The 26153-nt window shown below is 41.2% G+C and overlaps 1 protein-coding gene across 19 annotated transcripts in view; it reads left to right on the top strand.

Moving 5' to 3' along the window:
- Nucleotides 1-26153, top strand: part of CEP112 (centrosomal protein 112) — a 422023-nt gene that overhangs the window by 317570 nt on the left and 78300 nt on the right. For 18 of the 19 annotated variants that reach the window (XM_067714849.1, XM_067714863.1, XM_067714851.1 and 15 more), the window contains 2 exons: nucleotides 13693-13755; nucleotides 19809-19958. The exons of the other annotated variant lie outside the window; for it this stretch is intronic. In XM_067714849.1, coding sequence (XP_067570950.1) covers nucleotides 13693-13755; nucleotides 19809-19958 — 213 coding nt within the window. The remainder of the gene's footprint in view (nucleotides 1-13692; nucleotides 13756-19808; nucleotides 19959-26153) is intronic. 19 annotated transcript variants of the gene reach the window in all.

The raw sequence follows: 26153 nt of genomic DNA, 5'->3' as shown, positions 1-26153 counted from the left end.
TGCGGGCCGAGACTGGAGTCTGTATGGAGACAGATGGTTATTAGATTTATCATGCTGATCATTTCAAAATGCATGCAGTTGTCAGATCATTCTTTGGTACACCTGAAACTAACAAAGCATTGTATGTCAACTATATTTCAATTTAAAAAAGGAAAATCATCTTGTGTTGTTCGGTAGCACAAGATATATAGCACAGGGAACTCTACTCAATATTCTGTAATAACCTATATGGGAAAAGAATCTGAAAAAGAATAGATACATGTATATGTATAACTGAATCACTTTGCTGTACACCTGAAACTAACACAACATTGTAAATCAACTGTACTCCAATATGAAATTAAGAATTTTTTAAAAAGCAAAAAAAAGTCTTCAGGTTAAAACCTTACAAAAAACATCATCTTATGTTAAGATTTATCATCGACCACTCCCTAAAAAGGATGGGCTGGATATTATGGGAAGAAAATTATAGGGGGAAAAAAGACTTCAGAAATATCCTGGGACATGCAAATATATAGCACATAAAAACCATTAAAATGTCAACATTGTTACTTTGGATGATAGATTACAGGAAATATATATCTGTCTGTTTTTGTACATTAAGCAAGTATATACTTCTTAATTAATGATTAAATGAAAATGGAGGCAGAGGGTAGAGATTATCTTTTCAGGAAATATGGCTGGGTAGGAAGAAAAGAAAGCACGGTGCCTCAGATATGCCATGTTGGAAACCCATTTTGTACCTGTTACCACTATCACCTGGAATTTTCTTCTCTTTCTTTTTCAGTTAGTTGATTCCTATTCATTCCCAGCTGGTAACCTTGAGCAAGTTTTTTTTTACCCTTTCATCTCTCAGTTTCTCTTTCTATAAATGAGGATAATAATCGTGCTTACTTCACAGAGGTTTTGAAGGGTTAGATCTGTTAATTTGGGTAAGGCATTTAACAGTAGAGTAGGAACAAAATAAATACTAGTTAACTTGTTGCTATCATCATCACCATCATCATCACCATCATCATCATCACCACCACCACCATCACCATCATCATCACCACCATCACCATCATCACCATCACCATCATCATCCTCACCAGCATCACCAGCATCATCACCAGCATCATCATCACCATCACCATCAACACCATCATCATCATGATCATCATCATCACCATCACCATCAACATCACCATCATCATCACCATCACCATCATCACCATCATCATCACTACCACCATCATCATCATCACCACCACCACCATCATCATCACCACCATCATCACCATCATCATCACCATCACCACCACCACCATCATCACCATCATGATCATCATCACCACCATCAACATCACCATCATCATCATCAACATCACCACCATCATCATCATCACTATTATCACCATCACCATCATCACCACCACCATCATCATCACCATCATCACCATCAACACCATCATCACCACCACCATCATCATCACCATCATCACCATCAACACCATCATCATCATCACCATCACCATCATCATCACTACCACCATCATCACCATCATCACCACCATCATCACCACCATCATCACCATCACCATCACCACCATCATCATCATCACTATCACCATCACCACCATCACCACCATCAGAAACACCATCATCATCACCATCACCATCATCACCATCATCATCACCACCATCACCATCATCACCACCATCACCATAATCATCACCACCATCACCATTATCATCACCATCATCATCACCATCACCACCACCATCATCACCATCATGATCATCATCACCATCATCAACATCACCATCACCATCATCATCACCATCACCATCACCACCATCATCACCATCAACACCACCATCATCATCATCATTGCCATCATCATCCTTTAATATTTGTCTCCTTACAAAAGCCTTCTCTGATGTGAAGTATCTCAGGTAGCTTTTCTCTAATAACACCCTGTGCATAGCTCTCTCATGATGCTTATGCTGTATTTTATTTACTCACATATCTGTCTCCTCCCCAACTTCATTAAATCATTTTCTTTATTTTTTAATTGAAGTATAGTTGATGTGCAATATTTTATGAGTTACAGGTGTACAATATAGTGGTTCACAATTTTTAAAGGTTATACTCCATTTATAGTTATTATAAAATATTGACTATATTCCCAGTGTTGTACAATTTATCATTATAGCTTATTTTATACATAATAGTTTGTACCTCTTAACCCCCACCCGTATTTTGCCCCCTTCCCCACTGGCAACCACTAGTTTGTTCTCTATATCTGTGAGTCTGCTTCTTTTTTGTTATATTCACTAGTTTGTTGTATTTTTATATTCCACATATGAGTGATATCATTACAGTATTTGTCTTTCTCTGTCTGACTTACTTCACTTAGCATAATGCCCTCCAAGTCCATCCATGTTGCTGCAGATGGCATTATTTTATTCTTTTTTATGGCTGAGTAATATTCCATTGTCTATATGTACCACATCTTTTTTATCCAAATTCATCTGTTGATGGACACTTCGGTTACTTCCATATCTTGGCTATTGTAAATAGTGCTACTGTGAACACTGAGATGCATGTATCTTTTTGAATTAGTGGTTTTGGGTTTTCCGGGCCTACACCCAGAAGTGGAATTGCTGGGTCACATGGTAAGCATCCTGTGCCCAACACAGAGGAGGTGTTTCAAGTAAATGTTTGTGAAATCATCACAGGGATATACCAGGATTTTGGGGAGGGCTGTTGGGGTGTGTGTGTGTGTGTGTGTGAAAACTAGCCTATTTATAATCGCATGGTAACAAGTCGATGTAGGAGAAAATATTGGTGACATGAGAAGAGGGAGACTGGGGAGAACTGATGGTGTAAGTCTTTTGATTGTGGTGAGAGGTAGAATCCATGTTTTGGTGAAGGAACATTTTGCTCCTTTAACCAGTTGTCCTGGTGTAATTTATGCCTTCTGTTTTCTGGAAGAGTTTATGTGGAGTTGATATTATTTATTCCTTAGGTGTTTAATAGAGTTCACTAGTAAAGCCAGATGGGCCTGAATATAGGTAAGTAGGGTTTTGTGTGTGTGTGTGTGTGTGTGTGTGTGTGTGTGTGTGTGTGTTTTAACACATATAGGGATATAGGACCCTTTGAATTTTCTATTTCTTCTTGAGTTACTTTTGGTGATTTGTATCATTTAAGAGATTTATGCATTTTTGTCTAAATTAGAAGAAAACTTGACGATATGTTTACAGTATTTCTTTATTGCTCTGTTAATGTCTGTAGGATCTGATAGTGATGTCCCCTTTCTCTCATTCCTGATATTGGTAATTTATACCTTCTTTCTTCTGTTTCTGATCAGTCTGTCTAGAGGTTTATTGATTTTATTGATGTCTTCTCAAAGAACCAGCTTTTGGTTTCATTGATTTTCTCTTTTGTTTTTCTGTTTCATTGTTTTTCACTCTTATTTTTAGTATTTTCTTTCTTCTGTTTACTTTCTCTTTAATTTGCTATTCTTTTTCAAGCTTCTTCAGGGGAAACTTTTATCATTCATTTGAGAATTTCTTTCTTTGCTAATAAAATAATTCAAAGCTAAACATTTCCACTAGGCACTGACTACCATTCCACAAATACTATGCTTCCATTTTCATTAATTTCAAAATATTTTCTAAGTTCCCTTGTGATTTCTCATTTGACTCATAAAAATTAGATTATATTGTTTATTTTCCAAACATTTTAGGGACATCAGATACATTTCTATTACGGATTTATAATTTAGTTATATAATTATAACTAAATAAAATTATTGAAATTTGTTGTATGGTCTAGAATATGGTCTTTCTTAATTAATGGTCAAGTTGTTTGACAGCCTTTTTCAGATCATTTATATCCTCACCAATTTTCTATCTACTTTTTCTATCAACTCCTGAGAGAAGAGGGTTGAAATACCCTCAACTGTAATTTGTAGATTTGCCTATTTCTCCTTTCAGTTCTGTCAGTCTTTGCCTTATGTATTTTGAAGCTCTTGAAATTAGGTACAAACACATTAGGATTTTTATATTATATTTATGAATTAAATTTTTTATCATTATGAAATATCCTTCTTATTTTCTGCTAAGCTCCTTTGTTCTCAGATCTACTTTGATATTAGCTATGCTACTCTACTTTTCTTGTAATTGCTGTTTGTGTGGTACATCTTTCTTCATCCTTTTAATTTTAACATTTTAAAATATTTAAAGTGTTTATCTTGAAATTACCATGTAGTTACACCTTTTTTTTTTTTTTACACCTTCTTTTAAATCCAGTCCAACAATCTCTGTGATTTAGATGGAGTTTTTGTTTGTTTGTTTGTTTTTTGTTTGTTTTTTTTTTTGTTTTTTTTTTTTTTGCGGTACGCGGGCCTCTCACTGTTGTGGCCTCTCCCGTTGCGGAGCACAGGCTCCGGACGCGCAGGCTCAGCGGCCATGGCTCACGGGCCCAGCCGCTCCGCGGCATGTGGGATCTTCCCAGACCGGGGCACGAACCCGTGTCCCCTGCATCGGCAGGCGGACTCGCAACCACTGCGCCACCAGGGAAGCCCCTAGATGGAGTTTTTAAACCATTTATAATAGTTAATGTGATTATTGATGTTGTTGGGTTTCAATCTATTATTTTGCCATTTGTATTTCTACTATTGGCATATTAGATATACCTCTTTTTTTTTTTTTTCCGGTAGGTAGGCCTCTCACTGTTGTGGCCTCTCCCGTTGCGGAGCACAGGCTCCGGACGCGCAGGCTTAGTGGCCATGGCTCACGGGCCCAGCCGCTCCGCGGCATGTGGAATCTTCCCGGACCGGGGCACGAACCCGTGTCCCCTGCATCGGCAGGCGGACTCTCAACCACTGCGCCACCAGGGAAGCCCTACCTCTTCATTTTTTTATATGTACTTTGTTACATCTGCCTTCACATACTATTATACCAGTTTACATAAAATGTAAGTATCTTAATAACAGTATACTTCCATTTCCCTATACCTGTTTCTACCTATATCGTAAGCTCCACAATATACTTTTATAATTTTTGCTTTAACAGTAAATTGTCTTAAAAAGAAATTTTAAATGAGAAAAAGAACAATTTATATTGACACACATATTTTCTATGTCCAGTGCCCTTTATCCCTTTGAGTTGATCCAGGTTTCCATTTAGCATCATTTTCCATCTGCCTGAGCAACTGCCTTTAACCTTTTATGTAGTGCATGTCTGCTAGTAACAAATTCTCTCAGATTTTTGTTTGAAGATATCTGTATTTCATCTTCAGTTTTGAATGATGTTTTCACTAATTATGCAATTTCAGATTGACAGATTTTTTTGCTTTCAGCACTTTAAAGGTTCATTATGTTATCTTCTGACTAGCATAGTTTCAGATGAAATATCCTTATTCCAATCTTTTTAATGTATCTTTTTTTCTGGCTGCTTTTAAGACTTTATTTCTGTTCTTGCAATTTGATTATGATGTTTCTGATGTGATTTCCTTTGTGTTTATGTTTTGTTGTTTTTCATTGATCTTCAACTTGTGGTTTTATAGTTTTCTTCATATTGGAAAATTTTCAGCCATTATGTCTTCAAATATTTTCCCAAACCTTCTCCTCCTGGTATACAATTTCACATATGTTAGATGATGTGATATAGTCTCAGAGATTCATTAAATCCAGTCTTTTGTCTCTCTGACAATCACTTGGATATTTAAAATGCTTTTTCTTCATATTCGCTGGTCTTTTCTTCTATAACGCCGAATCTGTTGTTTATCCTACCAGTGAAGTTTTCCTTTCAGATAGTATATTACTGTGCTCTAGGCTATTTAGTTCTTTTTTATACTTCTATCTCTCTCTTTGCTGTGTTCAATTTTTTTGTTTAAATATCTGGGTCTGTTTTTAATGGGTAGTTTAAGATCTTTGTCCACTAATTCCACCATCTCTATCATTTCTAGGTCTAATTCTGTTGACTGATTTTTCTCCTGCTTACGGCTCACATATTCCTGCTTCTTCTCGTGTTCAGTTATGTTTTATTGGATGATCAACACTGTAAAATGTATATTGTTGGAAGCTGGGTTTTCTTGACTTCTTTTAAAAATTATTTGGCTTTGTTTAGGAAGCAATTAAGTACTTGCAGGTGACCAGTCTGACCCATCTGAAGCTTGTTCTTGAACTTTGTTAGAACTGACTTGAGGTTTTCTTTACTCTAAGGCTAGTTTAACCCCATGACTAAAGTGTGGCCTTTGTGTATGTTCCGTGATGACTCTTCATTCTGGCCGGTTAAAACTCAAATATCTCCCAGATTTGGGTGAGCTTTGGGAGTTGTTCATCTTAAAGCTCACCAGTCGCTGTTTACTTGGCCTTACAGAACTTAACCCTTTACATACGCAAAGTATCAGCAACAGACTCAAGAGGAAACCAGGTAGATTCTGAAGCTCCTTCTCTACATGGCTTCCTCCTGTCCAGGACTCGGTGCCTACAAATTCCAGCTTCCTCAGATTCCCAAACTCCAGTCTGTGTTTCCTCCACTCACAATACTGCCATGCTGTGCTTCGATTCCCTTTCCCTGTGTTCAGGCCCAGAATGTGCCCTGCGACGGAAGCAGGCGTGATTGTAGGGCTTGCCGCATTTGCTTCCCTTCCCTTCACAGGGTCGCAATCCTGTGCTTCTTGTTTCCCAGCATCCTAAAGCTGTGTTTCCTGTGTCTTGTCCAGCTTTCTGGCTGTTTACTACAGCCGATTAAGTATGGCCCCAGTTACTCTATCATGGCCCAAATGGAAATCATGAATTTTGTTTATGACTCTAAATTTATACTTTTATTTTAAGGTAGAATGCAGAGATTGTCAAGTCTGAAAGTTCTGTAAATATATTAAATTACATATAAGTGTTTGTTATGAATTCTCTGAGTACTTTTGTTGACAGGGTAGCACACACTTATATATGAAAATCTGGCACCGGCTGGCCATGACTGTATTCACAGCGTTTGAAGAAGCTTCAGATGAATGCCTGCAAAGCTTTTGAACAGGAAATACTGCACAGTGCACTGAGCTTTATGCTGTGTTTCAAGAATCTGAGAAGCATCTTTCTTTTAAATCCTAAAAACAAATATTTAATTCAGAAATGCATGCTATTATATTTTAAAGAAATTTCTCTTTATAAGATCTGGGGCTGCCTTGAGTATAAGTATTCTAGGGGAGTCTCCTAATCTTCTTCTCTCCACATCACCTTCCTGGAAATCATGAATGCCTGAAGTTTCACCATTAATGATAGGAAACAAAAAAAAAAAAAGGAAGGAGAGACTTTTTTTTTTTTTTTTTTTTTTTGCGTTATGCGGGCCTCTCACAGTTGTGGCCTCTCCCATTGCGGAGCACAGGCTCCGGACGCGCAGGCTCAGCGGCCCAGCCGCTCCACACGTGGGATCCTCCCGGACCGGGGCACGAACCCGTGTCCCCTGCATCGGCAGGCGGACTCTCAACCACTGCGCCACCAGGGAAGCCCCGAGAGACTTTTTTTGAATTAAGACCTGCAGAGAAACAGTAGCAATTAAGATGGTTAACAACCATCGACACCTTTGTGAAACTGTTTGCTTTGCTCCTTTCCAGTAGGGGTTTTAAAGCCAAGATTTTGATGGCAATAACGTAGAGAAACAAACACATTGGGCTCTTCAGCAGAGAAGAGTGACCTGAGGACAGCAGAGGGGACTGAGTGCTTGGCGGAGGCGGAGGGCAGGCCAAGCACACGTCGGGGCAGAGAGAAAGAGCCGGAGATAAGAAAACAAAACAACTTTCTCCTTTCAAGATGATGATTTTCCTCTCATCTGTTCAGGTCATGCTACAGATGATTGTTTGAAAATTGTATTTCTTCTAATCACGTGCTTTTCATGTGTTTAAGAAGATAAAAAAAGATCCAAGATCCTGCTAAAGTCTAAATTTAGCATACTGAGAAAAGAATTTGTACTGTCTTTAAAACCATTGTTACCAGTTTTCTTTGGTTTTACTGCTTTCTTAAATAAAACACTGCATGACTTCCAAGTTGCGTATGTGCATACTACTTAATTTACAAATTATTTTTTAATCAAATATCTTGATATTTCGTTTCCTTTCCTTCAGGGTGTTTAAATATGTTACTGTAGTAGCAAAACTTTTTCATTTTAAAAATCTCTACTACTGATTTTAAAGTTGATTTGTGTTAAGTGAAAGTTAAGTCATACACTGCAGGGTGTAGGAAGATTTGTTTTAAAGAAGCCAATGGTATAGGTTTGATTACTGAGTTTGAACTGTTAACTGTTGAACAGGTTTAGACTTGCGGCTTTCTTTCTTTGGTTCGTTTTTGCTTTTACTTTTATGCTACACTAGTTTGCCATGTAGCAGTTGCACTGTGCAATATTACAATAAGGACTGGGAAGATTTTTATGGATGTAAATGTCTATTACGGTTTGCGATAGTATTTCCCTCTAGTTCTCAGTGATTTAAATGTGACCAAGCCTTCTGTACTTTGTCACGAAAAGCGGGTTTTCCAGGTGACTATTTTGGTGAGTGTCAAAATAAGAATTTATGGTGTATTACTGTCGATTCACTTTGAATTGAAATATATATTTTGCAAAAAAAAAAAGAAAGAAAATTGTATTTCTAAGTAGTAATGATAGCTGTAAAAATAAGATTTGGATGAAAAGAGCTAACCCTAACCTAAGTTTATGTATGGAAATAAAATGGACGGTGAGAACCATCCTGAGAATAAAATTATTCAAAGCTGTTGTAGAGACACTTTGCATGAGAAATGAGCTATCAGTTTTCAGCCATGCTAAACTGGAGCTTTTCAGATTCATCTAAGAAGAGTTCAGAAATCCAGACAACTGTGATTTAGAATCAAATAAATAGTAAAAACCTTGAAGGTTGATAAGTTCATTGTATTTCTTCAGTTATTCCCATTATCCTCCAAAGTGTTGATTCTGCTCCATGTTGCTATTGGCAGCTTCTAGAAGTGTTCATATCTCACCCATTGGCCGCACTTTAAACTCATACTGGTAATGTCGGGTGGGCCCTAATACTTCCTGGAGCCCTGGGGCTCATACCGGATTCCTCAGCCTCTTCCCTTTCCCACTTCTGACATGGCTATTCATACCCTTTCCTCACACCTCAAATCTCCCAACAGTCTCTTCTGCCATCCTCATGCTTCGCTGAGGAATCTTTCCTCCTGCTCCACGGAGAAGTTCCCACCACTGTACCAGGGATAATTGACCTGCACTCCCAGCAAAGGCCACCCTGTCCCCTTGTGCCCTAGAACTCACCCCTTCTCCTTCACTCCAGGACATGCCACCAGTAGGTCTCTGGCATCATTTGTCTTTTCCTTCTCTACGGCCAGACCTTTCCCATCATCTTACACACATGCTGCTCTCTCGTCTTGTAAAAAAGAAATCAATCATCAGCCCTTTCTTTACTCACTTTCAAAAATGGCAACTTCCAGCCCATTTCTCTCCTTTTGTTTTGGTAACAAAACTGTGGACAACTTGTCTCGTCTTCTCCAGTTCCCCCTCCTACCCTGAGCTCCCTCCGGTCCAGCTTTCCTCCTTGGTGCTGTACCAGAATCACTCATGTCCAGGCCATCACTGTCCTCCACACGCTCATGTCACATGACTCCCCGTAGAGCCCGACACAGTTGCCTAGTCCTGGAAACACTCTCTTCCCTTGGCTTCAGGATCCCATACGCTCCTGATTCCTTCTCTCTCTGGCCATTACTTCCATTTACTTTCCTCCCTATCTCCAGCCTCCTGACATCTGCAGGCGCGGGGCTCAGGATTCTTAGACTTCTGTTTTGGATACACACGCAGTGCCTTGAGATCACCTCCAGTAGCATAGTTCTACCTGCCGTTTATATACTAGTGACACTTGAATTTATGCTTCTAACCTAGACCTCTCCTCTGGACTCCAGAACATTTGAACACATTCAGATGTTCACCTCAACACGAGGTGTCCAGTAGGCATCTCCAAACTTCATGTGTCCAAAACCAATCTCTTGATCTTTCCCCAAAATCTGTTCCACGTGTAGTTTTTTTTGATGTAAGTTAATGACAACCCCACTCTTCTAGTTGCTTAGGACAGAAATCTTGCAGTCATCCTTGGTTCATCTTTTTATCTTGCAGCATTTCCAGTTGGTTCTACTTTGAAATCTTTCTCAGAATCTGACCACTTCTCACCACCTTTTCTGTCACCGTCTGGATTATTTGCGGTAGATTCCCAACTGGCTTCTTTGCCTGATTCTTGCCCGAAACAAGAGCTAGAGTGATCGTATGAATACTCATGTGAAACCATGTCACTCCTGTACTGAAAACACCTCCTTGACTCTCCATTTCACTCATATTAAAACGCACGTTCCTTACAGCTGCTTACAAACACCATGAAGGATCTGGCCCCTCGTTCTGTCTCATCTTGTCCAAGGGAGATGCTTCTCACAGATCCTCCCTGTGCCTTGAACACACTGTGCATGCCTCTGCCTCGGGGCCTTTGCACTGGCTCTCCTTCTGTCTGGAGAGCTCTTTCCCTAGAGTTCACCATGGCTCCCTCGTCTCCTGCAGGTCTCTGCTCATATATCACCCTCTCAGTGAGGCTTTCCCTAACTAATATGTTTTTTAAATTGTAAACTACCCCCTACCATTCCTCACTTCCCATCTCACTTTCTTGCTTTATCCTTCTTCATAGCATTTGCACCATCTAAAATATTATCACTTTGATAAGTTATATGATTGCTGTCTAGGTTAGAAGTTCCATAAAGGTAGGGAGAGATTTTTGTCTGTTTTGTCCGCTGCTCTAGTCCCAGTTGCCTGGAATGGATGCATGAACTGGGTGGTTAATTGTAACAGACTCTATCTGAGGTTGTGGGGTTCTGGGGCTGAGTAGCCTCAGACTCTCGAAGAGTAGCTGCATCTTCGTCACAGGATGTCGTACACTAACCAGCCTCTCTGACTCCAACTTTTTTGGGGAAAAGTAACAACCTTTATGACACTATAATTTTCGTATTTTCTAGTAAGTATTTTTAAAGCCTTTAGAACAGTGTGTGCCACCGGGTAAGAGCTCTACAAGTATTTATTAAATAAGCAACAAGTACTTTATCAACAGCATTTTTTGATTAAAAAGTATTGGCAGGATGTGAAGCAAGACAAATAACCCTCATGAGGCTCCCTCATGTGGCCTCGATTCTGTAGTAGAGAGTGGCTTTATTAGTCATAGAGCTAGAATAGAGGCTGGTGATTTAGTAGAGAAAACAGCAATAGTCACAAGCCCTCTCTAGTCGGGAAAAAACAAAACTACCCAGTGTATTCAGCGCCATTATAGATGCGAAGAGATTTATGGGATAAACTCTAGAGAGCTGCTTGTGAACTTCAGTTCATAAGTCACACGGCTGTTGTCTTAGCTTGGGTTCTGTTACAGAACACCACAAACTGGATGGCTTATCAAGGACTGAAATTTATTTCTGATCGTTCTGGAAGCTGGAAGTTGGAGGTCAGGGTGCTGGTGTGGTCCAGTTCTAGTAAGAGCCCTCTGCCAGGTTGCACACGACCATCCTCTCACTGTAGGCTCAAACGGCAGAAAGAACTAGCTCACTGGCCTCTTCTTATAAAGGCGCTAATCCCATTCATGAGGGCTCCACCCCCACAACCTCGTCACTTCCTGAAGCCTCACCCCAAATACCATCACACTGGTATTAGGGCTTCAGCCTTTGAATTTATTCCATGTCCACCCCTGGTTTGCTCCCTGGAGAGATGGAATGAGAGAGGGGACCCAGGTATAGCTCAGGGTTAAAATAAAAACGGGGTTGTAGGGCTTCCCTGGTGGCGCAAGTGGTTGAGGGTCCGCCTGCCGATGCAGGGGATACGGGTTCGTGCCCCGGTCTGGGAAAATCCCACATGCCGCGGAGCGGCTAGGCCCGTGAGCCATGGCCTCTGAGCCTGCACGTCCGGAGCCTGTGCTCTGCAACGGGAGAGGCCACAACAGTGAGAGGCCCACATACCACACACACACACAAAAAAAACGGGGTTGTACAGGAATCAGTATCGTGAACATCTAGGCACCCTTCTGAACACCCTGGCAGCCCGACGTCTGCCGCCAGGCGGTAAACCAGGGGGCACAGCTCTGGGCAAAAGGGTCCAAGAAGGGTGTCCAGTCAGATACCGGTATGAGAGAGTCCAGGAGCCTTAGTGATACCCTGTGATGACTCCACCTGTCCCCAAGCCTGCCTGTTTTAGAGGGCCACACTTTAAACAAGAAAGAACACCAAAGATCACCAAAAATTGAGGACAATTTCTAAAGTGAAAAACAGAGGCCAAAACAGGCTGGTACAGCAAAGAAATAAAAGGAACTAAGAAAAATACAGACACTCTAGAGAACAGAAAGAAAATTTAAATGTGTGTGTGTAGGTATAGACATTGTATAGGTGTGTATGAAATCAGTCACCTCGGAGAAGTGGGATTCTCTGGGACGCCCTGTGCTGTGTGTTCCAGCCGGTGAAGCGCTTGTGCTCTGCCACGTGGGGTCGGGTCCTGGCTCCATCGCTTCCTAGATGCGCCGCTGAGCAGCTCTCCTAACCTCTCTGTGGCACAGCTTCCTCGTCTGTTAAAAATGGGGAGTGATGGCGTGTTCAGAGAGCAACAGTGAAACTCTTGGAAATTACAAACAGGACAGCCGGAGTCTTTAAAATCCAATACAAAGTTTAACATTTAAAGTCGAGAATTGCTACAAAAGATCAAAAAGACAAAGTAATGGAAGATAGAAACAACAAGAAAAAGATGCTAAACCTGTGAGGTCCAATATTCAGAGCTGCAGAGACAGGCAGACAGAGAGACGAGAGAGAAAGAGACCGGGGGAAAAAGAGAGAAAATTAAGAGAGAAATGACCAAAGCCTTTTCTAGAAATGCAGGACACGAGCGCAGATTGAAAGGGCCTGTTTAGTGCCTGCACAATGGATGAGAAAAAGGCCCGGCTAGGGCAAGTCACCGCGACATTTCCAAACACGGAGGATAAAGTGCAGGTCCTGAGGCTTCCAGGGAGACGGAAAGCAGGTCACACACAAAGGATGGGCACTCGGGTGGCAAAGGAGATCGTGGAGTTCTAAGTAACGTGGACTTCTTCTGGGAAGGCCTCCCTACTTCCAGGCCATAGAAATTGTTTGATTTAGATGTATCTGTCACTTCAAAAAAAGAGCTCTTGTGTGTCAGCAGAGTAGGGCTCAGACCTTGGCTCAGTGAGTCTAAAATCTCCTATCAGCCTCCACCAGGAGGGTCTAGTTCTTTTCTCTTTAAACTAAGGGAAAGAGTGTTAAATTTACCGTCTTCCCTCCCCCACCTCCGATTCCCTCTCCCCTCGTTTCCTCTTCCTTCTCCTGTGTTTCCTCTCTTCCCTGACTTCACACACGTTTGCTGGGTCTATTTCTGTCTCTCCTTCTCCCTTTCTCTTTCCACAGAAGTCTGTGTTTGTCTAATAATTGGCAGGAGAGATCTTTTTTTTTTCCTCTTTTGCTTTTTGCTTTTTAAGTGATGAATAGTTGGCGTTAGATCAAAGGCAAGCCCTGTGGTTTTCTGGCTGCCCCAGAAGGGCGGTGCAGCTGGCAGCCATCCCAGCTGCCTGGTGATAGGCGTGTGCGAGAGATACCAACCTCACAGGTCACTGTGTGTGTGTTCATTGCATGTGTTTTTCAGGCCAACAGCAGGCTGAAGCAGACCGAGAAAGAATACACTCAGAAGCTTGCCAAATCCTCACAGGTAAGAGCTTTAAAGAAAAAAAGAGCAAAACCAAAACAAACAAGAAAGAAACCTACCATAAAAGCACTTGTACTTTAGAGCTAAATGTGATTCTTTTCCGTTTTTTATGGATTAGTGTCATATTTTCGATGAGTATGCAGATGCTGTTAATATTTCAGTCTCAACTTTCTAAAATCAGCATACTGAACCATTTGAACCGACACACACACACACTCACACACACACTCAGATATTGTAAAACCAGCCTGTGTACTTGAACAAGTCCAGGCTGAAACGTATTTCACAAGGGCTGGAGAGACACACCTACCTTTGTGATGTAAGCGGTTTGATACATCTGTGCTTTTTTTGCAGTATTCCATTTTGCTGCACCTAAAGACTGCTTAACAACAAGATGCAAAATGGCAAATATACTGGGTTAAATTAGCAGCTCAACTGTTGACTCCTTTTGGGAAAAAGAAGAATTACAAGGGCCAACATTGACATCTTGCTGGATGTTGTTACTATAGTAGTTGTAGTAGAAGGCCAAAAACTGAACACTTGTCTCTACTTGACTTACGATGCTTGGAGTCCTTCTTCTGCACAAGCTGTTGTAATGATGTCCTCTGGCGTCATCTAGGGAATTCCAAACATTCCTTAGTCGTATGAGTCATTGTGGAATAAATAAAATGCTAATTTTCATCTTACAGATGGATAGATGAAGCCATTTCACTTTGTGGACATCATATCTGATGATTTTTAAAATCAGTTTTTCTTAGTATTTTTGCCATGTATAGTGAGATGTGGCCGTCAGCTGAAATGTACGTACACAGTGGTGGTACTAGCAAGGCTACAACAAAACGATAATGAAATTAAGAAGTTTATGGGGCACTAATCATATTGATTCATTCAGTTTCATTCACAGGAACTCTGGGATTAGAAACTATTACTGGCCCCATTTTTCCGTTTGAGAAAACTGAGACTCAGAGAGGTGAGGTCACACAGGTTAGCAAGTGACTAAGCCAGGACCCAACCTGTCTTTGACATTGGAACGGAAGGTCTTAACCTGACACCACCAAGTCTGGCCCAACCCCTCACGTTTTTAATATGGCAGAACTCTGCCGATAATTATGAAATTGCTTAGGTTCTACAGTTATTTCTAAAATGTGCATATGTTATATAATTCACATCCCATTAGGAAAGCAAAAAGTCTTTGTCTAAGTGAAGACGAACGTGTTTATCTAAAAGGTGACGGTGATGTCTCAAGGGCCATTATTCCAGGCAATAACATGGGGAAATATCCTCTTTAATCCACTGAGAAAGATTCTTATAATCAAAAGAAATCTTATTACTCCAAAAGCGAAACTAAAACGTGAAAAAACCCAGCTGGCATACCCTTACATCCTGCTTACTTTGCTTTATGTTAAATGGCGGAGGTAGACCAAAAGTGAGGTACAAAACAGCTGGTAGAAATGCTTGAACACTGAGAGTATTTGAGTTTTACCTAAAGGAAGGTGTGAAGAAGCCTGATTAGTCCATATTAAAGCAAATTAAATGTAAGTTGGGGGGAAGAAAGCCTAAGCTTTGGAGTCCACAGACCTGAGTCCGAATACCAGCCCCATCACTTACGTGACCTTGAGCGAGTGACCTGCTCTCTCTGGAATCCAGTTTCCTCATGTGTAAAATGGGGGAGTAGTATACTTACCTCAACACAATGCCAGAAAAGTGCTTGGTACAGGGCCTAGGACACGGTAAAGCATTTAACAGCCATTAGTTCTTATAAGGGCCTGTGAAATCTCAGTGGAGAAAGGAAAGGGGGAGCAAAGAATGAAAAATGTATGGAAGGAGCAAGAAATGATGTGTTTGAAATTTATTTCTGGGCGTTCAAGAACTGATAAAATCTCCCTCCAGAATTTGGAGAGGCAAAGGGTTGCTGGATATTTCCCCGTGTACGGACATGAAGGAGGTAGGAGCAGACATCAGCTGGTGTCCTGTGCTGTGGCCACCCTTCATAAATGAAAGGGCAGTGCAACACCTAAAAAGAAAAATCCTAGAAAAGATAGAATAACACGATACAAGATAGTCCACCTTCTCATAAGAGGTAGGATGACCTTACATTACAAACATTTTGTTTGCCCACCTCTAAATAATATAAATATTTATATGCATATAAATATATGTATATGTTTATATCTGTGAACTGGCATTTGAGAAACACTTGTCTGTAATAAAGTCAGTTCAGAGAAACAGATTATTTGAAAATAAACCTTATACAGCAGAACTGCGGATGGACGTCTGCCGTCTTCCAGTGATGGTCTGCTGGAACCTCTAACTCACGTCTCGCTGAGGAGAGTGCCCGAAGCAAAGCTGCTTAACCGCTTATCAGATTTTTCTAAATCCCTCTCTCTCCAAAAAAAAAAAAAAGTAATAAGATGCACGCATTAGTAATGAATACACTGGTACCTAGGGAAGCATCAGGTTAAATTTGGAAAATATTTTAAGTATTTTACTCCCTTAAAGGAAGTCACTTAACCTTTAAGATTTTATCAAGCCCCAGGACCTAGTAGACCATGCACTCTGAACGCTCACAGGCCCAGGACGGCGCCCCTCCTGGGTCGCGCGGTGTTCACCCTGATGGCAACGGTAGCACCATCTCTGAGCACACTCCCCAATATAACTTCCATCAGAATCGCGTATTTGTTCTTTTTTATCTTAATATTACATATTAACCTTGCCTTTTCATCTTTCATGTGGTTTTCCCCACTCATCTGACTTACCTAGAGGCCATTTTTCAAAGAAAACTAATGCCGTTTTTGCAGGAATGTAGGTAGCTGCGGAGAAATGCTAGCAGAGCCAGCCCATCGCCGAGGGACCGATGTCCCCCCACGTGGCCCCCAAGCTCCCACTGGCGCAGATTAGAGCCTGGGCTCATGCCCCGTGCCCATATGCCCCCCTCCCTGCCACTCTTCAGGGTGGCCACCCAGAAGGCACGGGTGCCCCTCTTCCACTTATTTTCTAGGGATCTTCAATGTTTGCCAAACCTTGCCATGTATGCCTTGTCCAGTGTATTTTAAAGAAGAGTTTTATGAAAATCTCAAACTCTACTATGATCTAAAAAACAAGAGAGTTAAAAATGAAATCTTAACCTCTATTTAGAATCCTGTTATTTTTAAGACCTAATAAGCCCACTGACACTTATGCAAAGTAGAAATTGCTTAACAATATGATGAAATATTACAGCTTTCATTGGTTAGGTTGCTTACAGTATTAGCCCCAAATAACTTTCCTTTTGCTTCCCCAAATCTTAATTTTGAATATCCATATGGAAATGTTCTTATCCACTTCTTTCTCTGAAGCTAATACAGGATAGACATTTAGTTGAGTGGTAGCATTTTGTCTTACGATTTTTAATATGATTCAGTCAAACCCTGTGGCGTTTGATTATGATTGCACAGGTCAGTTTTTCTTTTTCTCAGAAACGTTTTACATTATTACTCTATGAAAAGACTAAATTATCTCAATATAATTTGCCAGGGAATTATTTTTTCTTATTTACTATGATTATAGTTCCAATACTTAAATATCTATCGCGTGCCAGTTGTGTGCCCTGAGCTAAGGAGAGAATAGTCTGTTGTCTTATACTCTAGGTCTACAGCCAAGACCTAATTCATCTAGTTAGTGTGATTATTTCTCAATCTTAAAGTAAACCTCAAATCTGCTTCCAATATTATCCGTATTTCAGCCGCCTCTCTAAATCCATCATGTCTATCAGTCTATCAATTCATTTATCTATATGAGGTATTTCACCTGAAGTGTTTTGACACTCTCCCTATATCATCTTCATAAGTTTTAAAATATAACTTGCCAAAGATAAGCTCATTATTTCCCCAAAGGAATTCCATTATTCCCGCAAAGAGTGTGAAGGCTTCATTTTCTACACAAAAGCGAGTGTGTTCTCCTCAGAGCATCCTGGTCTTCACCCGTCATTCCTTCCAAAACCTGCATTTATTTATTTTTGACGTACGCTGTCATAAGTCTTCTGAAAAGAAGAGATCCATGTCTTATGTCCTGGTGGTCATTTGAAGAGCCCCCAAATATTTTTTACCTTCAGTCTTGGTCAGTTAGAAGCGAATCTAAATCTTACTAATTTTTAAAGACACAAAATTACTTTGTACCATAAAAATGCGCTGTGTAATCGTGGTGGTGGTCTACGAATCTACACGTGATAAAATTGCATGACAGAACTAAACACACGTGCGCACGCGCACACACACACACACTGAACACATTACAGAATTAAACTCAGCACTTCTACCACGTTTCAGTTTACTCAACTTGAAACACTGCACTAGTCATTGCAATAGTTATTTTTACTATTTGGCCCCATGTTCTTATAAAATATCACTCTTAAGTTTCATGCTGGGCCAAGGAAATCTGGCTGTTTCTTATCTCCAGCTCCCCTTGCTCTGTAACTGTGAGTGAGCTGATTATTCTGCGCCTCAGTTTTTGACATTTACTCTAAGAATTTAACCTTCCCTGTTTCATAGAAGTGCTATGAGAATTAACTGAATTGCAGCCAGAATGGAAACACTCAATCAAAATTCAGAAAACAGATGAAAACATCTTCATTCTCAGTAAATGAATCCCTCTTCTCATTGCAGAAGGTTCAGATTTGCATTTAAAAATATTAATATATTTTGTCATTTATTTCACACTTGTTTTATATTTGATTATTTACAAATTCTAAGTGTTCACCTTTGTTACAGTGAGTTTGCTCACTTCTCAAAGCTTAAATGTTCCTTTTTTGGGTAAATATGCTACTTATGTCAGTAGTAACAACTAATGCTTCTATAGCACTTGGCATCTGGAAGACTCCAGACACTTTCTGGTTACTGCCTTATGATACTGTAATCTAGTTTTGTCATCAAATAATAGTTGAAAAACTGAGCTTCAAGGAAAATCTAGTACTCACTGGTTCAGTGTTTCTCACCAGTCAGCCCTTCTCCTATAGACCCAACAGCATAAAGTTCTAACCCAGGACCAAGGTTGCTGCTTTTATTAGAAGAAACAACCATTTTCTGCTTTTGAAAGGTCCATCACTATTGAATTTGAAAGGAAATGGATACATCCAAACCAAAGGAAGAGCAGTGCTCTCAGTAAACCTGTTAAAGAAAAGGTCCCTCATCCGATTTACTTTGAGACCATGGAGGGAACCCAGTCATGGAGAGACCCGATTCTCAAATGTAGAGAGTACTGCGGGAGCCTCTGAAATGACTCATTTGAACCAAAAATAAACTTTCATGGATATACATCAGTTAGGAAGAAAGCAACCTATTTGGAACTGTATCATAATAAACTTCTCTTCAATACCAAAACCTTGTTTAAAAGGAAGACAAAGTAGTAGCTAGTTAAGAGGAACCGACTAGTACAGCATTCGACCTGTCTGCAGGGTTCACATCCTGCCTGTCTCCTGGTCGCATGGCGTCTTCAGCAAGGTCACGGGTTGACCTCTTGCACTGCCTCTGTCTCTCCATTTATAAAAGATGGGCAGTGACAGTGCTTGTCGCCCAGTAGTAACTGACACAGGAACCGAAGTGCTTAGCACAGTGCACAAGCGTTAGTAAACACTCAAAAGTCATTGTGTAGAGTTAGGTAACTATGAACCATGAACTCTGTTCATGATTTTCTTTGGTTATTAGAGTTCAAAGTATTATGAAAGGCAAAATGGTTTTTTTTCACTCTAACAAGTATGTTTCTCAGTAAAATGAATCCTGACACATTTCATAGTTTTGAGATCACAGATGTCCTTTCCTCTGATGAGTAAACATTGTGGAATGTTATAGTGGGAACGGCTTCCAAGTATATTTGGTTCAGCAGTTGTTCACCATTCACAGTTTTATTATAGTCTTTTATTGTGTGGAATTTCATGCGTTAGTGTGTGTGATACATTAATTGAAAATATTTAGTTTGTGGACTAGAGTTTTGCCAAATCCATTCTTTCGTGAAGCATAAATACATATAAAATAGAGGCCTCTCACTGAAGAATTTGAAGCTACAGCATGCTGTTTTCATTTTAGATCATAGCAGAGCTTCAGACGACCATCTCCTCTCTGAAAGAGGAGAGCAGCCAGCAGCGGCTCGCTGCAGAAAGGCAGCTCCAGGACGTTGTACAGAAGTTTGAAGATGAGAAGAAGCAGCTGATTAGAGATAATGACCGAGCAATCAAGGTAATCTGGAGACCCCAGTAACCAGTGGTACCAGCTGCTTTAATGTAATTAAAAGGAGGGCTGAAACCCCAGCAGTGGGCGGATGAATGCAGGTATCTGGCTTGCTCACACAGCCTGCAGTAATCCCTTCACTGGACTCTAACTTTGATGTAGCCAGTGACTCAGGCTGCCTTCCCTCTAAAAGATCACATGCCAGCGGAAAAAGTCATTTTGGGCGAGCCCAGTCCATTCACATTGAACAAATATTTGAAAAATACCCTGTCCTTTCTCTTGAGAACCACTCTGGAGCTGTCTCTTGAAATTAGAATGACTGTGTTAGCCAAGGACTGCTGGCTAATGAATTCAGAAGTCAGCTTCCAGTTTACATTCTGTTCTCTGCCCACATCCTTTCATTATGGATTCGCATAATGAGAAAGAACCTGTTGGAGGTTTGGAATGCCAACCGTGTGATATGCTTGGACACCGTACTGCGTTGCTGCTGAGAACCTAGGTTGTTTCCAAATGGCTTCAGAGGATCACACCTTGAATAGCAACAGAAAATCCCCTGGACCCCGATTCTTTAGGTGATAGGCAGTTAGATCTCAAAGTAGTTTCTTCTTGGCTTCATAGCAGTGAATATTTTTGTAAGTGTCTACATCATGCTGTGTTTAATCTGTGAGGATAAGCATCTGGAAACCTTTATAAATAAGATTTAAAAGAGATCAAAACACTTTTTAAAGAATTCCCAGCAAAAGATTATTTTTCAGTGATTTTGCTTTGTTATAACAATGCTTGAAGTATGTGATCATACAAAGCAAAGAAAAATAAAAGAGACATTTGGGTCACTGCCTTTTTCTGCCTAATCCCTCCATCTTTCTTTTCTCTAGCCTATTGTAGGCAATCTGAGTAATTTAGGGAGAAGTCAGTGTTAATGTCAGTTGCTTTGTTGTATATACCCTTTAAGCCTGGACAGCACTGAATACAAGAGAAACCTTAAGACATGGACCAAACCTTAGAGGCGAGTATATCCAGCCTCCTCACTTTAGAGGTGACGACTTGTTTTGTCGTTAATGAGATTTTTCCTGTATTTTTCCATCTGTGAGCGTTTTCTCCCCCTACGTGTGATGAGACAAAAAAAGATGTTTCTTTTTCATATTCTGGTAATTTTTACAAATCTTTGAAACTCTTCATTTATAGATGCAGAGGAAGTACTCATTGATCTGTAGAACTGTTTTGCTTTGCATGAACTGAGTTACAACTTTATTTAAATTCTTTTGCTATATAAAAATTTCATTTTACGTGAGTTTCTTTTCCACTTGATACCCAGATACCGAGTGGTAGGTAATTTCCACATTTTAAATAAGTAATTGAATCCCAATATATGCAAAAGGGGAACATTCATTTACTTCATAACAACAGAGTTTCCAGTACTGTTTCTCAAAGATTAAAACATCTTGGAAAAAAAAAAAAAACATCTTGAAAGAAATGTAATTAGTATAACTGCCTATTTTTAATTAATTTTTCTGTAGTTTTAATCCATTCACCTGTTAAAAGGGAAAAACATTCTGACCCTAATCTCCAACAGACTGTCTAATCATAAAAACTGAAGTTGAAGTTCAAAGATGGCAGTATATATATATATATATGTACATAAATATATTTATATTATATTTATGACATATAATGACCAAAACATAGGTACGTGAAAATAATTAAAATCACAATGTAGATAAGATATAGTTGAGTTTTGATTCACTCACGTAGATTATGGATAAAGTGAATGACTTTTTCTTTTACTAACCTATATCAGATAGTTAATGTATTAGCACTTGTTGCCTTGCACGATTTTTTTTAGGCTGTGTCACAAAAAATAATAGAAATAATAGCTGATATTTCTTCAACAAGTAGTATGTCCCAGGCTCTCTACCAAACATTTTCATTCACCTCACGTTCCATTGTCTCATTTAAGCTTTATGAGTAATTTTTACGAGGAAGAGTGTTTCTATCATCCCCATCTTACAGATGGGAAAACTGAGGCTCTGGGGTGAAGTAACCAGCCAGAGGTCAGATGGCCAGATAACTGGCAGAGCCAGGTTCAAGTCATGGTCTTCTGACCTGACAGCCTCAGCTATTAACCGTTACACCAGACCCCTGCATCTACATTGTCTGTGAAAGTGAATTGGGGACCAAGTGCGTAACCAAGTCAGGGTGTCGTCACTCTGATTCCCTGTCTGCCTGAATGATGACAGCACTTTTGCAACAGCTGTTTGATCTGGACATTCTAATTGTGTGTGAGTGTTTTGTACACGCAGCTACATGGAGGGATAGAGATACTCAGAGAGAGACAGAGTCACCCCGAGGCTTGTATTTGGTTTTCTGAGACCAGGTACATTTGCCTACATGTACATTCAAGTAAGCTCGTATGGACCTGATACTTTGTAGTATTAGGTCTTCCTGTGTTTAAATATTCGCTATAAGAACAGTGTGCGTGCTCGTGATGAAGTGTGCCTCACCCCACTTCCTGGGTGGAGGACAGAGTGCACAGAAGGCCCAGCGCTCACTCGGCGAGGGCCTCAGAGTGTTCCCGTGGGTAAGGAGCCCTTTCATTAAAGTCAGTCTTCAGAGAAAACGGAGGTATCGAGTGGAGGCCGCTGAAACCCAATTAAAGGGCCACCGGTCTGGGGTAGTGTAACACGATAAAACATCTCCGGAGAATAATTTGGCAATACCTACCATTATTACATTGCCCGAGAGACGTGCCTAGGCTTTGACCCATTTCCAGAATTTGCCCTACGTGGCAGTTAAAAACTTGCACTGAGCTTTAGCTAACCAAAAAGATGCTCATTCTAGCACTCACTCATTTATCTCATAACTGTTCATTGATCTCCCGTCATGGGAAAGGCATTCACAGCACCGGCATTTTTGGTCTCCTTGCTATACTTTCTTTTCCACCGTAGCACATCAGCTGAAAACTAAGCAATATTGAAAGCGATGTTGGAGAAGGATATTTAGGGGTCTTGAAGATGTTCGCAAGACAGTTGTCAATGAAAGTGCAGTTTACAAGACAGTAGGTACATACGAGGTCATCTTTGCCCAAAAAAAGTACATATAAAGAGAAAAAAAGACTGGAATTACACATCAGAATTTTACTCGTGGTTATATCTCTGAGTGGTGGAATTTGTGGTAATTTTCTTCTTTTATCTTAGCTCTATACTTCAAGTTATAACAACAGTTTTACAATAAGAGACAATAAGAAGTGTCTGGTAGAAAAGGAGGAGCCTTCGTTAGCCCAGAGGAACCCAGTGGCCATAAGGGAATCACGCAGCCGAGACTCACAGCAGGCAGGAGCCTTGTGGCTCAGAAGCGAGGCCTCTCACAGAATGGAATTCCTGGGGCGCAGAAGGAGTTAGAGCAGAAGCAGCCCGGTCCCGCGAGCGCCTCTTTCGTGCCGCGGCGCACCCGATCTCGAGAGCAAAGGGTCTTCATCACTTACTTCCTGCTTTAGCCCACTCCTCACCTGCAGAGTCAAGCTTCTAAGAAGAGCTCTCTCTGCTGTAGAACAAATCACCCCAAAACTGGGCAGTTTAAAGCCACAGCTCTGTTATGTGCCCACGATTCTGTGGATCAGAGATGTGGGCAGGGTTGGACTGGGCGGTCTTCTGCTCAATGAGTAGCATAGGGGGTTGTACGTGGAAGCTGCTGTCTAGAGTGGGGTTCAAGTCGGTGAGGGCAGACCTGCGCCTCCCTTACGGCTACCGTAGGAGGCTCACAGTGGCGCTCCCACCACATTCTGTCGGTCAAGCCAGGTCCCAGGGCCAGCCCCGAGCCAGGGGGAGGGGAGACAGTCACCACCTCTCAGAGGGGCGAGGGGAAGAGGTTGTGAGGCCACGTAGATCCCCAGCAGTGGTCTGTGCCCAGCGTCCAGCGCCATCTCCTCTTACCCCTCACCTGCACAAAACAGTACAGGGGAAAACCTGTGTCTATATTCCTACCACCCAGAATCAACATTGGTCATTAACTAATCAGGGCATATTTTTAAAGAAAATCTACTCTATTTTTGTAAAAACTGGATAATGGCATATGCTCGTAAATAATTCAAAATGCAGGGAGCCAGAAAGGTAAAAACATTTAAAGTCACCACAGATTGCATCACCCAGAAATAGCCATCTTGGCATTAAGATGAACATCATTTCAGATATCCGACTACATATAAGGAGAAAAGAGAAGGAAGGCCAGAGAGACGTACAGAATGGGTTAATACTCTAGATCCGGTATTTTTTTAGTTTTAGAAAAATCTCAAGTTAATTTTACTTAAATTCAGCTGATGAAAGAAGCTAGACTAAAACAGGAGGAATTGTTAAACTTTTGGGCAGAATTTGATTCGGGGCTGAAAGCTGAGTAGATTAGAATACTCACAGTCGTTCCCATTACGCCCCCTCACCACCTCCTGCCTGGGGTTGTGTTGTATCTTTACAGCGTCTGGGTTTACGATATTCACAGTTTGTCTTTAACCATAGCCCTTAGTTTAATACCCATGCTATCTTTAAAGGACATGAATGACATGGTGCTTACTACTAGGCCTTTTATACCCCAGCCTTTTGCACTTCCATTCCCGAAGTTTTTACTTTGATGTGGTTCTTAATTGGGGGGACTTCATGGTCAAGTAGTTCCTTCAAGATTCATGGTACTGGGCTTCCCTGGTGGCGCAGTGGTTGAGAGTCCGCCTGCCGATGCAGGGGACGCGGGTTCGTGCCCCGGTCCGGGAAGATCCCACGTGCCGCGGAGCGGCTGGGCCCGTGAGCCATGGCCGCTGAGCCTGCGCGTCCGGAGCCTGTGCTCCGTAATGGGAGAGGCCACAACAGTGAGAGGCCCGCTTACTGCAAAAAAAAAAAAAAGAATGTCTGCCAACGACCTTTATGTTTGAATGACATGTTAGATGGCACAGTATGCTTGTTTTCATTGTTTCCCCCGAGAACTTAGACATGGCTCATCTAGCAGTTAACGTTGCTGTGGAGAAGGCTGAGCAAGGTTTGAGCTTTCCCCCACGTCAGTGATTTGCATTTTCTGGGGGATTCCTGGAGCAGTCTTTCTTTATCTGGTAAGTTTAATAGATTAAGCAGGATACATTCAGCAGTTAACCAGGTCCCTCTAAACGTTCAACGTCCCATATCAAATGTTTCTGAAACACAGCGCATCTCCCCTGCACCAGTAACACTTATTTGTAGTGTCTCTGTGTTTTCTGGAACCCGAGGGAAGGGGAGGATGAGCTGGAGTAGAGACGTGCCTGCAGTCTGGTTGGGCTGACTGTTCAGTTGCTGAGTTCGCACTACCTTAATGGGGTGGGGGGGGGCATCACAGAATCCATTGGGGGTTGGATTATCCCAACTTGGTGTGTCGTCCTGAAGGCTGGACACCTTCACTTTCCTCAGTGGTAGACAGCCCTGACTTCTACCTGTTTTCCCACCCATCCCACAGCCAGAAGAGGAGAAAGCTGTGGCTACCCACACAGTGTCCTTGTCTTCAAAGGTGGTGGTATTAGTGGGAAGTCCTGGGGCTTTGCTGACCCTAACAAAGTGGCAATGTGGGGACATGGGCAGATTCTGAAGTCAAGTCACTGAAATGCTGTGGTGTCTCCAGAGTCATGTTTGTTTCCTTCACCACAAGCCCTTGAGGGTTTTTTCCCATTATGTCCACCTTACTACCCTATCTCAGTGCCTTAGTGCTTTTCTGCTCATTTTTACTCGTATTTACTCGCTTCCTTTGGTGTTGGGAGAGGGAAATTCAGTCTCCTTTGTGACCTTAGAAGCCTGTTTGACTCCTTAATAACACTTAACAAGGAACCTGTGTTAGTCAGCAGTTGCCACAATGCTGTGTAACAAACGATCCCCCAAGTTCAGTGACTTGTCATAACACACATTTGTTTTTCTTAAAACATATCTATGGACCATTCGTGTGCTTTGACTCCAGGCTTTAGATTGGGCTCAGGCCTGCTCTACTTGTCTGTACAATCTCCTTGGACTAGTAGCTGCCTGGGTGTCCTCCTCATGGTGGATTACAGGAGGGCAAAACACGAGCAGGAAGAAAGTCCCTGCAGCCTCAGCTTCATTTCCATCCACGTCAGTGGGGCAGGGAAATCATATACCCTCTCTAGTCTGAGACCATGAGCATCTATGAACAGTGATTTAATCCGCCAATAAACAGGCTCTGAAAACTGCC

The sequence above is a fragment of the Pseudorca crassidens genome, chromosome 19 (assembly GCF_039906515.1).
Source record: "Pseudorca crassidens isolate mPseCra1 chromosome 19, mPseCra1.hap1, whole genome shotgun sequence".
NCBI lineage: Eukaryota > Metazoa > Chordata > Mammalia > Artiodactyla > Delphinidae > Pseudorca > Pseudorca crassidens.
Note: the sequence above shows the minus strand (reverse complement) of the source record. Positions and strands in the feature narration are given on the sequence as shown.